Consider the following 14,397-nt stretch of genomic DNA (forward strand, 5'->3'; position numbering starts at 1 on the left):
TATAAGCTTTCAGAGACTCTCCACAGTGAAGTCCAAAATTCTTAGCAAGAACCTGTACTATAAGATCTGATGTCCTTTTCTACCTCTCTAGTGTCTTCTCTGACTAGTCTTTCATATATATGCTATGGTCCAGAGACAGAATATATCGCCGTTCCCTAAATATATCATGTTTCTCATGCCTCTCTGGCCAATGGTTTTGCAATTTCTTTTAGCTCTCATTCAGCTTATGTCAACTCTTGAAAGTCTTCCTTGAAAACTACCTGAATAAATACCTTTCCCAGTGCTCTCAAAGCACTCTAAACATGTTTATATTATAAAACTCATCATGCTATGGATTAGTTATGTTAATTCTTGTGTACACCTGATTATTATATAAAATAAAATAATTGATGTGTGATCAATTTTATTTTATTTTATTTTTTAAATGTTTTCATTATACTTTTAAGTTCTGGGGTACATGTGCAGACTGTGCAGGTTTGTTACATAGCTATACACATGCCATGTTGGTGGTTTGCTACATCCATTGCCCCATCATCTACATTAGGTATTTCTCCTAATGCTATACCTCCCCAATTCTCCAACCCCCTGCTATTCCTCCCCTAGCCCCCCACTCCCAAGACCCTGGTCTGTGATGTTCCTCTTCCTGTGCCTATGTGTTCTCATTGTTCAACACCCACTTATGTGTGAGAACATGCAGTGTTTGGTTTTCTGTTCTTGTGTCAGTTTGCTGAGAATGATGGTTTCTGGTTTCATCCATGTCCCTACAAAGGACATGAACTCAGCAATTTTAGAGAGAAATGGACTGAGATTAAGAGTGTACATATCTGAAAGTTAAATGTGAAGATAAAACTATTTTTAATACAAAAAAACTCTTCTGTGGTTTCCAGCAATATGCTAAACAAGTGTCTTTCATTTTGCCTAGAATTCAGTATAGAGCATTAAAGTCATACTGCTAAAAAATAGCTAAACTTTCAAAGAGATAGTAGAACTTTCTGAAGGTAAAACAATTGTGAGAACACAAATCTATAGTGATAAACAAATGCTGAAGCTGATACCTGCTCTAGGGACATTGGCCACATCTGGAAATGTATTGTCTGGTCAGAGCATTTAAAACAAGACTTTGGGCCCCCAAAAGATGGGGAATTAAAACTAACAGCTCCTAAAAACATGCAGATGCTTCTTGACTTAAAATGGGATTGACATCACAATAAACGTTAACATCATAAGTTAAAAATATGTTAAGCTGGAAATGCATTGAATACACCTAATCTGCTGAACATAACAGCTTAGGTTAGCCTACTTTAAATTTGTTCTGAACACTTACATTAGCTTACAGTTGGACAAAATCAGCTAACACAAAGCCTACATTATAATAAAGTGTTGAGTATCTTATGTAATTTATTGAATGCTATACTGAAAGGGGAAAAACAGAATGGTTGTATGGGTACTTAAAATACAGTGTCTATTGCATGTTTATTGCTTTCACACATCCTAACATTGAAAAATCATAAGTCTAACCACTGTAAGTCAGGGACCATCTGTATAGGATTCCAAAGAGCTACATTGTCAATTAGTCATCTACAAGAAAAAAAAAAAAAATCATACCAGAGAGGAAGCAGACAAATTATGCCTTCGCTTGTGGCCATGGATGGAGAAGGAGGAGGAGAAGATAAAAGCATTTCCTAAGAACTCATAATCACAGATACTGTTTTCTATACCCTCGAGTTTCAAATCCACAGAAACTATTGCCCTTCAAACTGCATATGAGAATTTAAGAGCCCTGTAGCAAAGAAATTAAGGAGGAAGTTTAAACTTTTCCACAAAAAAGCTCCAGACTCAAGAGACTTCTCCTCTGAATTGTGCTAAATATTTAAGCAAGAAATTATGCTAATTCTACACAACCCTTCCAAAAAATTAAAGAAGAGTGAACATTTTCTATCTCATACATTTACATCAGAATCACTTGATACAAAATATCATTACAGATATTATAATAAATTACAAATTTTTCCAATTCCCCCATGAACAAATATGCAAGAATCATAAAACAAATTATAAATATCATGTATAATATGTAATATAATATTATCCTGACCATTACATTAATAATATAGTAATCATCATATAATTAAAAATAATATAATAAATACAATATGGTATTCTAATGAATATGTATCACATTTCCTTATGTTTTGGAACAATATTAAGAGGTACACAATCACCAATGCTGTTCAACATTGTACTGAAGGTCCTAGACAGAGAGAAATAAATGAAAAGTGAATCCCAACTAAATAGCAGCAAGCTATTTTGTAGAAATTGACAAGTTTTTAAAATTTGTATAGAAAGCAAAGGCTCTAGAATAATGAAGTCAACTTGGCATAACAACAAACATTGGATAACTCAAACCACTGAATTTTAAAACTTATTTTAAAGCCACAATAATAAAGAAAATGAAGTATTTGCATAAATACAGATAAATGCATCAATCTGTGATCACTTTATATTTTCAAAGTTGCCAAAGCACCTAGATTCATACAAGATAAGTTAGAATCCTCCTGTTTTCCCAGGTAGCAAGAAGAGCTATCAAACACCACTAGAATCATGCCAGAAATACCACTAGAGCTATAATTAAGGAGCTTTCATTGGCCAGAGGTGTTACAACATGAAGACAATGAGAAGACCTTAATGATGATCCACTTTTACTTAACAAACAGTAAATACATTTTCTCTTCCTTATGACTTTCTCAATTTAACAATATTTTTTCTCTAGTTTACTTTATTGTAAGATTATAGTATATAATATATATAACACACACAACATATGTTACTCCACAGTTTATCTTATCAGTAAGGTCAGAGATGAGCTGTTAGTAAGTTTCTGGGCAGCCAAAAATTAAATGTAAGTTTTTTACTGTGCAGGAGGTCAGTGCTCCAACTCTCAGCCCTTAATGTTCAAATGACAACTGTACTTCTGGTTGTTCTATACATAATCACCAAAACATGGAAACAACACCAAATTTCAAATTTCTTTCAGTTCAAGGATGAATAAACAAACTCTGAGGGATCCATGCAACGGAAAGGAACAAACTATTGACACATGCAATAACTTGGATGAATTTCAGGGGTATTATGCTGAGTAAAAGAAGCCATTTTCATGAAGTCAAATGATGTAAAATTCTATTTACATAACATTCTCCAACAGAAAAATATATCCATGAGAACACAGCACTATTTGATAATAATCCCAGAGGTAACATAACTAATAATCCCAGAGGTAATTTGGGATTATTAGTTGGGAGAAGGAGGGTGTGACTGCAAATAAACAGGGTGAGGGAGATTTTTGGAATATTGGACTGTTCTATATGTGATTGTGATCGAGGTTACACAAATCTATACATGTGATTGTACACGTAATTGCACAAAATATTCCATTTTGCTTTAGGATGATTTAAAAAAACAAAATAAATGCCTTGAGATATTTTCTGAGAATGAAAAAATACAGAGACAAGATAAGGAGCTGCAGCAGGAAATTCACTTTGAACTCTGCCTGGAGAATCACCAGCTGCAAAAGTGTGTGGGGCAAATTTCTCGTAAGAGTATAGAGGATGTGACACTGTTCTGAGTTCACACTCATGACGCTATGATGAAATGGAAACCAGAAAGACCTGATTATGGTGCATGGGAAATAGGGGCACCTCTAAAAATGTATGACGTGTGATGTCACTATTGTGTATTTCTGAAATTCGCAAGAAGACTACAATGACACATATACCCTTCACTGAGACTGGAGAGTAGCTATACATAACCGCTCACACCCAAGGCTGATATGAATCACATTACTTTACATTTCATCTTTCAATAAAGTTAAAAGTTAGGTAAGTACTGAACTTTAGATGCTGATAAATGCTTGCTGAAACAGTCAGAGCTTCATTCAATAGGTAATAGTTTTAACGGTGGAGGAAGAAACCATCAGAACAGAGTTTTAAGCATAACAAGCAACAGTACAAAATGGATCTGAGGCAGGTAAAAAAAAGTCAACAAAGGCTAGTTGCTAATCTACTGCAGTGACACAGGAAAGCTCTGACCTCGAAATGGGTTTCATGGGATACTATGATGAAGCTGCATGGAAAATAATCAGCTTCTTTCCTGATCATACACAATCAAAGATAGTTAAATCAAGTCTACAGTTCTGCATTCTGGCCATGAAATTGTAGCTAATATCAGAAGAGAAAAAAACCATTGTAATTTCATAATGTTATAAATAAAGGAAACTGGTAGAGACTGGGCATAGCAAAGCCATTTCTCCTTGTAAACTTACTTCATTTTTTCTCTCTTCATTTATTTGTTCCTTCTTTTTTTCCCTAATTCTCTACCTTCACCCTTTCTTACTGGTTGGCAGTATAATAGAACACAATGTTGCTATATAAGAGCAGTTATCTTAGGTACAAGTTTGTATCATTTCAGTAGTTATTTTAAATATAGGGAGGTTGGTTGGAACTACAGTACAGGCAAGCCTGTCCCCTGAGCCAACTGATGAGATTGTTATAATTTGTTATAATTGTTACATATGTGCCTACTTTTCAACTTGAACTGTAATACAGAAATGCCTAGAACAGTGTCTGGCACAAAAGGAGTAACAAGTGTAAATACACAGAGGATTACAAAAGGATATTTAGGTAGATAAGCATTTCCTACTTAGCTACATCATCTTTTAATGTTCTCACATTCACCATGTGTTCCATCTTTACCTTCATGCTTCAACGTCTTTTTCCCCGTTTTGTTTCTTTTGACACCGGTAGCTTGTATTTTTTGTAAATCAGCCCCTTTTTTTTTAAGAACGTGTTGTTTCTGCAATATTAAAGAAAATGTATTGGTTAATATTAACTTGTCATTAGAAATGTAAAACAATTTATTTAAAATGTCACAATATATTAAAAATGGATTATCAGTCCTGTCTTGACTTGTAATGTTACAAAAATAAGAGAATAACAAAGGGTAAATTTCCCTTGTGATCAAACACAAAGAATACATTTAATACACAAGCAATTTGCCTTTCTACACATCGTCAGAGGACTAATCCAGTTTCTGATCAGATAGAGTATCATATCCATGGCTGCCCTGGTGAGCTAAAGTAATTTCTCAATCATCTTCAATTGGAAGATTCCTGAGGGCTTACCCAAATATCATTCAGGTCTACCAGACATAAACATAATATAGTACATTAAATGTGATTACCCTTTGTGAATATCTTGGCTACTGTTGAATGTACTAGAAAGAAGATAAATGCATATAGAAAAAAAAGAAAAAAACCCAGAGGTGGGCGTGGTGGCTCATGCCTGTAATCCCAGCACTTTGGGAGGCCGAGGCGGGTGGATCATGAGGTCAAGAGATCGAGACCATCCTGGTCAACATGGGGAAACCCTGTCTCTACTAAAAATAAAAAAAATTAGCTGGGCATGGTGGTGCATGTCTGTAATCCCAGCTATTCAGGAGGCTAAGGCAGGAGAATTGCCTGAACCCAGGAGGCAGAGGATGCGGTGAGCCAAGATCACGCCATTGCACTCCAGCCTGGGTAACAAGAGCAAAACTTTTAGCAAGAAATAGATTAGCACATGTAAAACAACTACCCAAGACTACAGTAAAGACCTTCCTAAAGGACTGGGGAAAACAGTCACTGGAACCTACCTAGGTGTAAAAAATATGCCTATTCCCACTAGAAATATTTCACTGTAAAGCTACACTGGAAAAACTTCATAAGTCATAAGGCTTTGAGTAGAGAACTAAGATGGGTTTTAACTCAGTAGCAGGGAACAACTAGCCCCAGATTAAACATGGCTCTGGCCCCACCAGCAAATCATAAAAGGCAAGACCTGTATAATCAAATTGTTTCCAAATAAATTATCTACATCCAAAAATTCTAAATAATATTTATAAGGACATAAAAATATTCAGTATACAAAGTAAAATTTATATCTGGCATCCAATAAAAGAACACTAGGTATAAAGAAACAGGGGAGTATGACTTATAAAATAAGTAGATCAATACTTCCACTCCAACGAAAGACACAGAAGAATCACACAGTCAGGCAGGGTTCAGGGCCTCCTGAAGTCCTCCCACTTCCCGGGCCACCAGTTCCCCTGGCGTCCCGCACCTGCCAGTTGCGGCCGGTACAGTCTGAGTCACCGCCACTGCCCCCGGGTGCCACAACAGGGCAGCCTCCTGAAGCGGGACAGTTGGGAGCATCGCGACCCTCGCGACCCTTGCTTGAGTGGCAATCCCTGCCCCCGTTCCCCACCATGCCTGTGACCACCAGAGAAAAATGCCGCCTGGCTTGCGGCCACTCACGTCTTTGCACTCGCACTGCTGTTTGTGCTCCATGGTCGGCACAAGCCCCTCCAGTCTTCTCCTCTCCCACGCGATTGCCCCTCTGTCTGGACCCAACCAGGAACAGCCAGGGCCTCAGGATGGACTGCAGCCTCCACCCCCCCCTCTATCTGGACCCAACCAGGTACAGCCAGGGCCTCACGACTGACTGCAGCCTCTACCCCCTGCAGTCCACAAAGGCAGCGGCCTCACAAAAGCAGTGACCTCACAAAGGCAGTGGCCACCTGAGGGGGAGGGGCGTGGCTCACGCTGGGCTGTGTCTAGACTCCTAAGATGCAAAAACTGTGAGATCCTAAATGTTTGTGGTTTGGGTGGCTAGGTTTTAGAACGCCATGGCGGTCGCTTCCACGCCCACGCCAGCCACCGCCGACTTCACAGCCGCCCGGCCCACCGCTCCGCCCCAGTAGCCTCGGCCTTTGCCCTGGTCGGCGGCCAGCTGCGCTGAGGAGACCGGGCAGGGGGCGATGCCGCCTCCAGGGCCACCGCCGCCAACCGCCGCCACCAACCGCCGCCACCAACCGCCGCCACCGTCCCCGTCGCCGCCCAGCCCTTCGCCGCCGCCGCCCCCGCCCCGCCCACCGCCGCCGCCCCGCCCACCGCCGTCGCCCCGCCCTCCGCGGCCACCGCCCCGCCCTCCGCCGCCGCCGCCCTGGGCTGCCCGCCGCCGCCGCCCCCCCGCCGCCGCCCCCCGCCCCGCCCTCGGCCGCCAACCTCCCCCGCCGCCCCGCGCCGCCCCGCGCCGCCCAGCCCTCCGCCGCCTCCGCCGCCACGCCCCGCCCTCCGCCGCCCCCCTCCGCCGCCCCTCCCTCCGCCGCCCCTCCCTCCGCCGACGTCCTGGGCTGCCCGCCGTCGCCGCCCCCCGCCCCCGCCCCCGCCCCCGCCCCCGCCCCGCCCCGCCCCGCCCTCGGCCTCCAACCGCCGCCCAGCCCTCCGCCGCCTCCGCCGCCATACCCCGCCCTCCGCCGCCGTCGCGGCCGCCGCCGCCGCCGCCCCGCCCTCCGCCGCCGCCGCCGCCCCGCCCTCCGCCGTCCCGCCCTCCGCCGCCCCGCCCTCCGCCGACGCCCTGGGCTGCCCGCCGACGCCCTGGGCTGCCCGCCGCCGCCGCCGCCGCCGCCGCCGCCGCCGCCGCCCGCCGCCGCCGTCGCCGCCGCCGCCGCCGCCGTCGGCGCCGCCGCGGCCCCCGCCCTTCGCCGCCGCCGCCCCGCCCTTCGCCGCCGCCGCCCCGCCCGCCGTTCCGCCCTCCTCCACCGCCCCACCCAGCCCTTCGCTGCCTCCGCCCCCGCCGCCGCCCCCGCCCTCCGACGCTGCGGTCCTGGGCCGCCCTCCGCCGCCGCCGCCCCGCCCTCCGACGCCCCGCCCCCCGCCACCGCCCCGCCCCCCGCCACCGCCCCGCCCCCCGCCACCGCCCCCCCGCCGCCGCCCGCCCTCCTTGGCCACCGCCGCCGCCCCGCCCTCCGCGGCCACCGCCGCCGCCCCCGCCGCCGCCCCGCCCTTCGCCGCCGCCCCGCCCTCCGCCTCTGCCGCCCTGGGCCGCCCTCCACCGCAGCCCCCGCCGCCGCCCCGCCCTCCGCCGCCGCCCCGCCCTCCGCCGCCGCCGCCGCTCTGGGCCACCCGCCGCCGCCGCCGCCGCCGCCACGCCCAGCCCTTCGCCGCCGCCACGCCGCCCTCCGCCCCGCCCGCCGCCGCCGCCGCCGCCACCGCGGCCCCCCCCCCGCCCCGGGCCGCAACTCATGACTTGCCTTTTCAGGAATTCAGGAAAGTTCTTCCTAGGTGCAGTGGCTCACACCTGTAATCCCAGCCCTTTGGGAGCCTGAGACAGGCAGATCACCTGAGGTCAGGAGTTTGAGACCAGCCTGACCAACATGGAGAAACCCTGTCTCTACTAAAAATACAAAATTAGCCAGGCTTCGTGGCATGTGACGGTAATCCCAGTTATTCAGGAGGCTGGGGCAGAAGAGGCTGAGGCAGGATGTGGAGGTTACAGTGAGCCAAGATCGTGCCATTGCAATCCAGCCTGGGCAACAAGAGTGAATTCTTTCTCAAAAGAAAAAAAAAAAGAAAGATCTTTAATTTTATGTGGAAATTGGCAATAGATACTTAAATAAGAAAATATGAAATTATTTAGTGTTAGAAATAGGCTGACTGGAAAAACTTTGTTTGCATTCCAGAATTATATGACACCATTTTATTAATTAAACAGGAAGAAGGAAGAAAATGACAAGGAGGATATAATCAATGAAGCATAGCAAAGGGTGTTAATTATGGTTTTATAAAATATCTTATCACATGATAATTTTCATATGTTTGAATTTTCAAGTACCACCTTGAAAACTGTCACTGTCTACTTACGTTTTACATATATATATTTTAAGAGACAGGAGTCTTGCTTTGCTGCCCAGGCTGGAGTGCAGTGGCATGATTATAGCTCATTCTAACTACATAAAAAGAGAAGTTCTTTTGGGCTCAAGTGATCTTCCTACCTCAGCCTTCCAAATAGCTAGGATTACAGCTACTTGGAAGTGAGACACTGCACCTGACTAAATCTAATTTTTTTTTTTTTTTTTTAAGATACAAGGATCTCACTACGTTGCCCAGAATGGTCTTGAACTCCTGGCCTCAAGTGATCTTGCCTCAGTTTCCCCAAGTAGTTGGGATTACAGGCACAAGTCACTGTGCTGGGTTTACTTGTCTTTTGCAAAGGTTTTTCATGCTAAGTTTTGATGGTACATTCCTTAACAGATATCTAATTTTATCAGAAAACCAACTTTTGCTGAACCTAAATCTCTATACTATATAGAAGTATGGGAAGCTCTGTAAAAATTGAGGGCAAACCTTTTTTCTTCCATTAGAGGATTATATTATATTTTTTAAAGGATCACATTTTCCCCCAAAGCTCTTTGTATGTAGACAATTTTAAAATCCCACCATAAGATACTGTTGCCACGTTGTGGTAATAATTCTTGCCTTAGAATATTATACTTTTGCTTTTGCAGTTACAGGATAGCTTTCACATCATGCTTGCGATCATCAGTTCGTTGGATTTTATCTGTTTTATCTGGAGGGAAATCTGATGGACTGCTGATGCCCTGCTTTCATCTATACTAATCAACATGGGATAAAATAAAACTAGCTTAATTTTTTTTCTGTTTATAAAATTGATACATGGTCAATGTAGACAGTTTATAGGATAGAGGAAACTATACAGAAAAAAAAATCACTTCTATTTATATTCACACCACTCTGTAATAACTGCTTTTAAAGCTTTGGTTATTTCCTTCTTGTTTCTTTTTTTTTTTTTTCTTTCTTTTTTTTATTTATTTTGAGACGGAGTCTCACTCTGGCACCTAGGCTGGAGTGCAATGGTGCAGTCTTGGCTCACTGCAACCTCCACTTCCTGGGTTTAAGCAATTATCCTGCCTCAGCCTCCTGAGTAGCTTGGATTACAGGCACCCTCCATCATGCCCAGTTAATTTTTGTATTCTTAATAGAGACAGGATTTCACCCTGTTGGCTAGGCTGATCTGGAACTCCTGACCTCGTGATCTGCCCGCCTCCCTCCCAAAATGCTGGGATTACCGGAGTGAGCCACTGTGTCCGGACTCCTTGTTTATACAAGGATTTCAACGGGTGAGGGGAGGAGGGACCTTGCCAGTTTTTGGTTAATACTTATATCTACAAAATTTTTATTTCATTAACCCTTTTTACCATATAGTTTAAAAATCTATAATATATTCTATATATTTTTATATAATATAAATATCTATAATGTATTCCTTACACATGTTGATAACATAATTGTGTATGCTAGATGCTTGAATGTGGACACTATCCTGTGGGGATTTTGATAATATTATACTTTTGCTTTTGCATTGTAAGCTTAGCCTGGTGGTATCTGGGTACTTTATCTTGTGTCCCTGTGAACTTTATGCTTTTCAATATCCTTGCTAATGCCAATAGTTTAGTCTGTATCTAGCAATAATTATAAAAGAATAATTTTTTCTCTTCACAGCACAAAGTACATGCTCAAGTCATCAGATAACATGCTCCAATGGTCGGTGTATCCCAGGGGAATACAGGTGTGACCACTCAGAGACTGCCCAGATGGAGCTGATGAGAAAGACTGCCGTGAGTCTGTTTGAGTCCTTGCACTGTATTTGGTTTCACCCTTGTCCCTTTGGCATTTTAATCAATTTGTTAGATCTGTTGATGGACATAAATGCCTACAATACGCCTCTTGTTATTGCAATCTCTTGGCAGATTCTTTTGTGGAATAGGGGTGATGTTTAGCTAAGAGTCTATTTTTAACAAGACATTCTAAGAGTGTCTTGCCTTAGCACATCAAGTTTCTGTATTTTTTTGTAGTAAGAAACTTTTAACATGAACATAGACTCCAAAAAGATAATTAAACACATTGAGCACAGAATCCAGTTTGGTCAATTTTAACTGGTATTACATGGCTATAGTAAGTTTCTAGGTCAAATTTCTCATTAGTTTTCCTGCTTTTATGGATTCAACATTTTTCAGATTACCTTTGGAAAAGTGTTACATTTTGAAAATGGCTTTTCCTATTACAGCAGCATACTATGTTTGTAACTGATCACTACAAAATAAGACATAGAAATCATAGCATTCTATGTATAATGTATAAATGTTACCACACCAAAATAAGAAAGTGCAATCATGGTTCATTATGTAGTAACAGATAAGTAAAGAACAATCAAGAACAGTCTTCCTTTTTCAAGGCTTATATAGAACTGTTAGGATACAAGAAGATAGGAATTAGTCTGCTGCGTCAGTCCTATAGTCCATATAATTGTCCTTAATCTCAGACATACCTAGTTTCTGGTTTCTTTTCTTTTCTTTTTTCTTTCTTGAGGCAGACTTTTGCTCTTGTTACCCAGGCTGGAGTGCAATGGCGTGATCTCAGCTCACTGCAGTCTCTGCTTCCCTGGTTCAAGTGATTCTCCTGACCTCCTGAGAAGCTGGGATTACAGGCATGCACCATACCACCATGCCTGGCTAATTTTTGTATTTTTAGTAGAGATGGGGTTTCACCATGTTGGTCAGGCTGGTCTTGAACTTCTGACCTCTGGTGATCCACCTGCCTTGGCCTCCCAAAGTGCTGGGATTACAGGTGTAAATCACCATGTCCGGCCCATAGTTTCTCTTAAAAGCTCTTACAAGTCTATCTTTATGAATTTCCAGAAGTTCCTTGAGTTATATATATATATACACACACACACACACACACATATACATATATATGCACACACACACACACATATATATATATATGCATGTATATATATAATATACATATATATATTTCTGACAGGTCTTTTAGTGCACTCCTGCATTTCATAATTTTACTATGTGCTATATAAAGATATACTCATGTGTCACTTAATGAGGGGGACACATTCTGAGAAATGTGTTGTTAGGGAATTTTGTTGTTGTGTGAATATCATAGAGTGTAGTTAAACACACTTGGATGGTATAGCCTACTGTACACCTAGGGTACATGGTATATAACCTAGGTGTACACCCTTGCTCCTAGGCTACAAACCTGCACACCATGTTACTGTGCTGACTACTATAGGCAATTGGAACACAATGTTAAGTATTTACATGTCTAAACATATGGAAACATAGAAAAGGTACAGGAAAAATATGGTATTATAACTTAGGGGACCATTGTAGTACATGTAATACGTGCAGTCCGTCGTTGACTGAAAGAGCGCTATGCGATGTATGACTGTACTTCCTTTAGTTTGCTCTTAAATTTATATTTCAAACTTCAAGGAGTTATCCCCGTATTCCATTAATTGGTGGGCAGATATTTGTGTACCTTAGAAACCTTGATCATAAACTTTTCAGTTATTATATCCCCAGCTGAAGATTCAAGTTTTAGCCTATTCTCATGGGATATCTCTTCTATTGTTTAATAATTCGATTTAATTTTAGTTTTCTGGATTGTTTATAAATTCTTTCCTTTGATACAAATTTTTTTTTTTATGATTTCTGATGAAAGAACCATCTTGTGTAAATTTTGCTAAACTTCCTAATATGGTACCGTGCCTTGGGTAGGAGCTAACATACATCGATTATGGGAAGCAAATTGTTCCTAGTCACTGTACATTTCAAGCTATACTGTTCATGGAAGAAATACTTGCGTATGCGCAAAGGAAAGACCTATGCTTCCCTCCATACCATGACCACATGGTGCATTTTTAAAAACGACCCTTCTTCAGTGCTTTCCCTTTTGCATGTTATTTTTCTTTGAGAGAAGTGTCTGTGCTATTTGTCTTTGTCTCCCTATTTCCTAGCAGAGTTCCTAGTACAGTTCTGTTCTAATTTATCTTAAATATTCTTATTTTTAATTTTACTTATTTTATATTTTATTAAGTTCTGGGACACGTGCAGAACGTGCAGGTTTGTTACATAGGTATACTTGTGTCATGGTGGTCTGCTGCACTTATCAACCCATCATCTAGATTTCAAGCCCTGCATACATTAGGTATTTGTCCTAATGCTCCCCCTCCTCTTAACCCCCACCCCCCAACAGGCCCCAGTGTGTTATGTTCCCATCCCTGTGTCCATGTGTTCTTATTGTTCAACTCCTACTTATGAGAGAGAACATGCGGTATTTGGTTTTCTGTTCCTGTGTTAGTTTGCTGAGAATAATGGCTTCCAGCTTCGTTCATGTTCCTGCAAAAGACATGAACTCATTCTTTATGGCTGCATAGTATTCCATGGTATATGTGTGCCACATTTTTTTTATTCAGTCTTTCATTGATAGGTGTTTGAGTTGGTTCCAAGACTTTGCTATTGTAAATAGTGCTGCAATAAGCATGTGTGCATATGTTTCTTAATTTTTTGAAAGAGATTACAGTGGATTTACCTTCACTCTGGAAATTATGCAAAGAATTTAGACTCAACTCTGGCAAGTTTAGAGATGACAGTGTGTGTCTGGATACCACAGAAGAGCAAGTTCAAGAACCAAGGATTCTCCTTTCAATACTTTGTAAAGCACACAGTAGTTTCTTCATTGAGGCAAATGAAGAAGATATTTTTGATTAATAATATTAGTAATAAATCATAAATGCTACAAAATATATCATATGATTTATGATATATTAATTACTGATATTAATCAAAATGATTAATATTAGTAATAAATCATATGATATATTTTGTAGCATTTGGTAGATTTCAGAGCATGATATAAACTCTAGTTGTTACTATTAAGTTCCTTTAGAGGCCAATAGGACAGGCACTATTATAATCTCTTATGAATAAATGAAAACTTCAAAGAGTAGAGTGACTTGTTTGAGGTTGTATAGTAGAGATAGGGCTTAATTTGTTTTCTAGTTCCAAGTCTTGTGATTGCTCTTCATGGAGGGCTTTATTTGCAGAAGGAGGAAGCCCTATCTTGTACAAGTTAAGAGAGCATCAGAGGTCTGTACCATCAGCCAACAGTCAACAGTCTGTGTTTTTATCCCTTATTTACAAGTGGGCAAAAATGAGTGCTTTATTGCAAATGCAATGGGACTGAAGGAAATGCTACTTTGGGGAAAATAAAAGTCAGCTGAAACAGACTGTTTGCAGCCAGGTCTAAAGTCACTAATACAACTGCCTACAACTTTGCCAGTGAACTTCTCTGGCAAAAACCTGGCAGGATACTAATATGCAAGTAGCTGCTGTAAAAGGGAATGAGGGAGAGGAAGTGAGTGTTATAAGCTATTATATCTGGGCAGGAATTTTTAATCAAGTTTTTTTTTTTTAATTTAAAAATATTTAGGTACAAACAATTGGTGAAATAAAGATTCACTAAGGAAAGAGAACCAAATTTGGCTTATTGTTTCTGGAATCATACAAGTCATGAACCTTTCAGGGCACATTGTGTCCTAAAATGAATCACATGCATGTAAGGGATTTGCAGTGAGGTATTCTTTCCTATTTCCCTCTACCTTGTTTATTTATTACTAAGTTTCAATTTTGGAGGAGTATTGA

At 42.0% G+C, this 14,397-nt stretch overlaps 1 protein-coding gene across 14 annotated transcripts in view; it reads right to left on the reverse strand.

Moving 5' to 3' along the window:
* LOC135272024 (fibrous sheath-interacting protein 2-like) overlaps nucleotides 1–6,392 on the reverse strand; it is a 49,987-nt gene extending 43,595 nt beyond the window's left edge. For 10 of the 14 annotated variants that reach the window (XR_010340128.1, XM_064370141.1, XM_064370142.1 and 7 more), the window contains exon 1: nucleotides 4,749–5,467. Coding sequence is in view for 10 of the 14 variants with exons in the window: in XM_064370141.1 (XP_064226211.1) it covers nucleotides 4,749–5,031 (283 nt within the window). In the remaining 4 variants the exon portion in view is untranslated. Of the gene's footprint in view, nucleotides 1–1,605; nucleotides 5,468–6,346 lie in introns of those variants that run through there. The other 4 variants (XR_010340129.1, XR_010340131.1, XR_010340130.1 and 1 more) reach the window with 2 other exon arrangements.
* Nucleotides 6,393–14,397: the final 8,005 nt, after the last annotated feature.

The sequence above is a fragment of the Aotus nancymaae genome, unplaced genomic scaffold (assembly GCF_030222135.1).
Source record: "Aotus nancymaae isolate 86718 unplaced genomic scaffold, 86718_ANA_hifiasm-v0.15.2.pri h1tg000102l, whole genome shotgun sequence".
NCBI classification, from domain to species: domain Eukaryota; kingdom Metazoa; phylum Chordata; class Mammalia; order Primates; family Aotidae; genus Aotus; species Aotus nancymaae.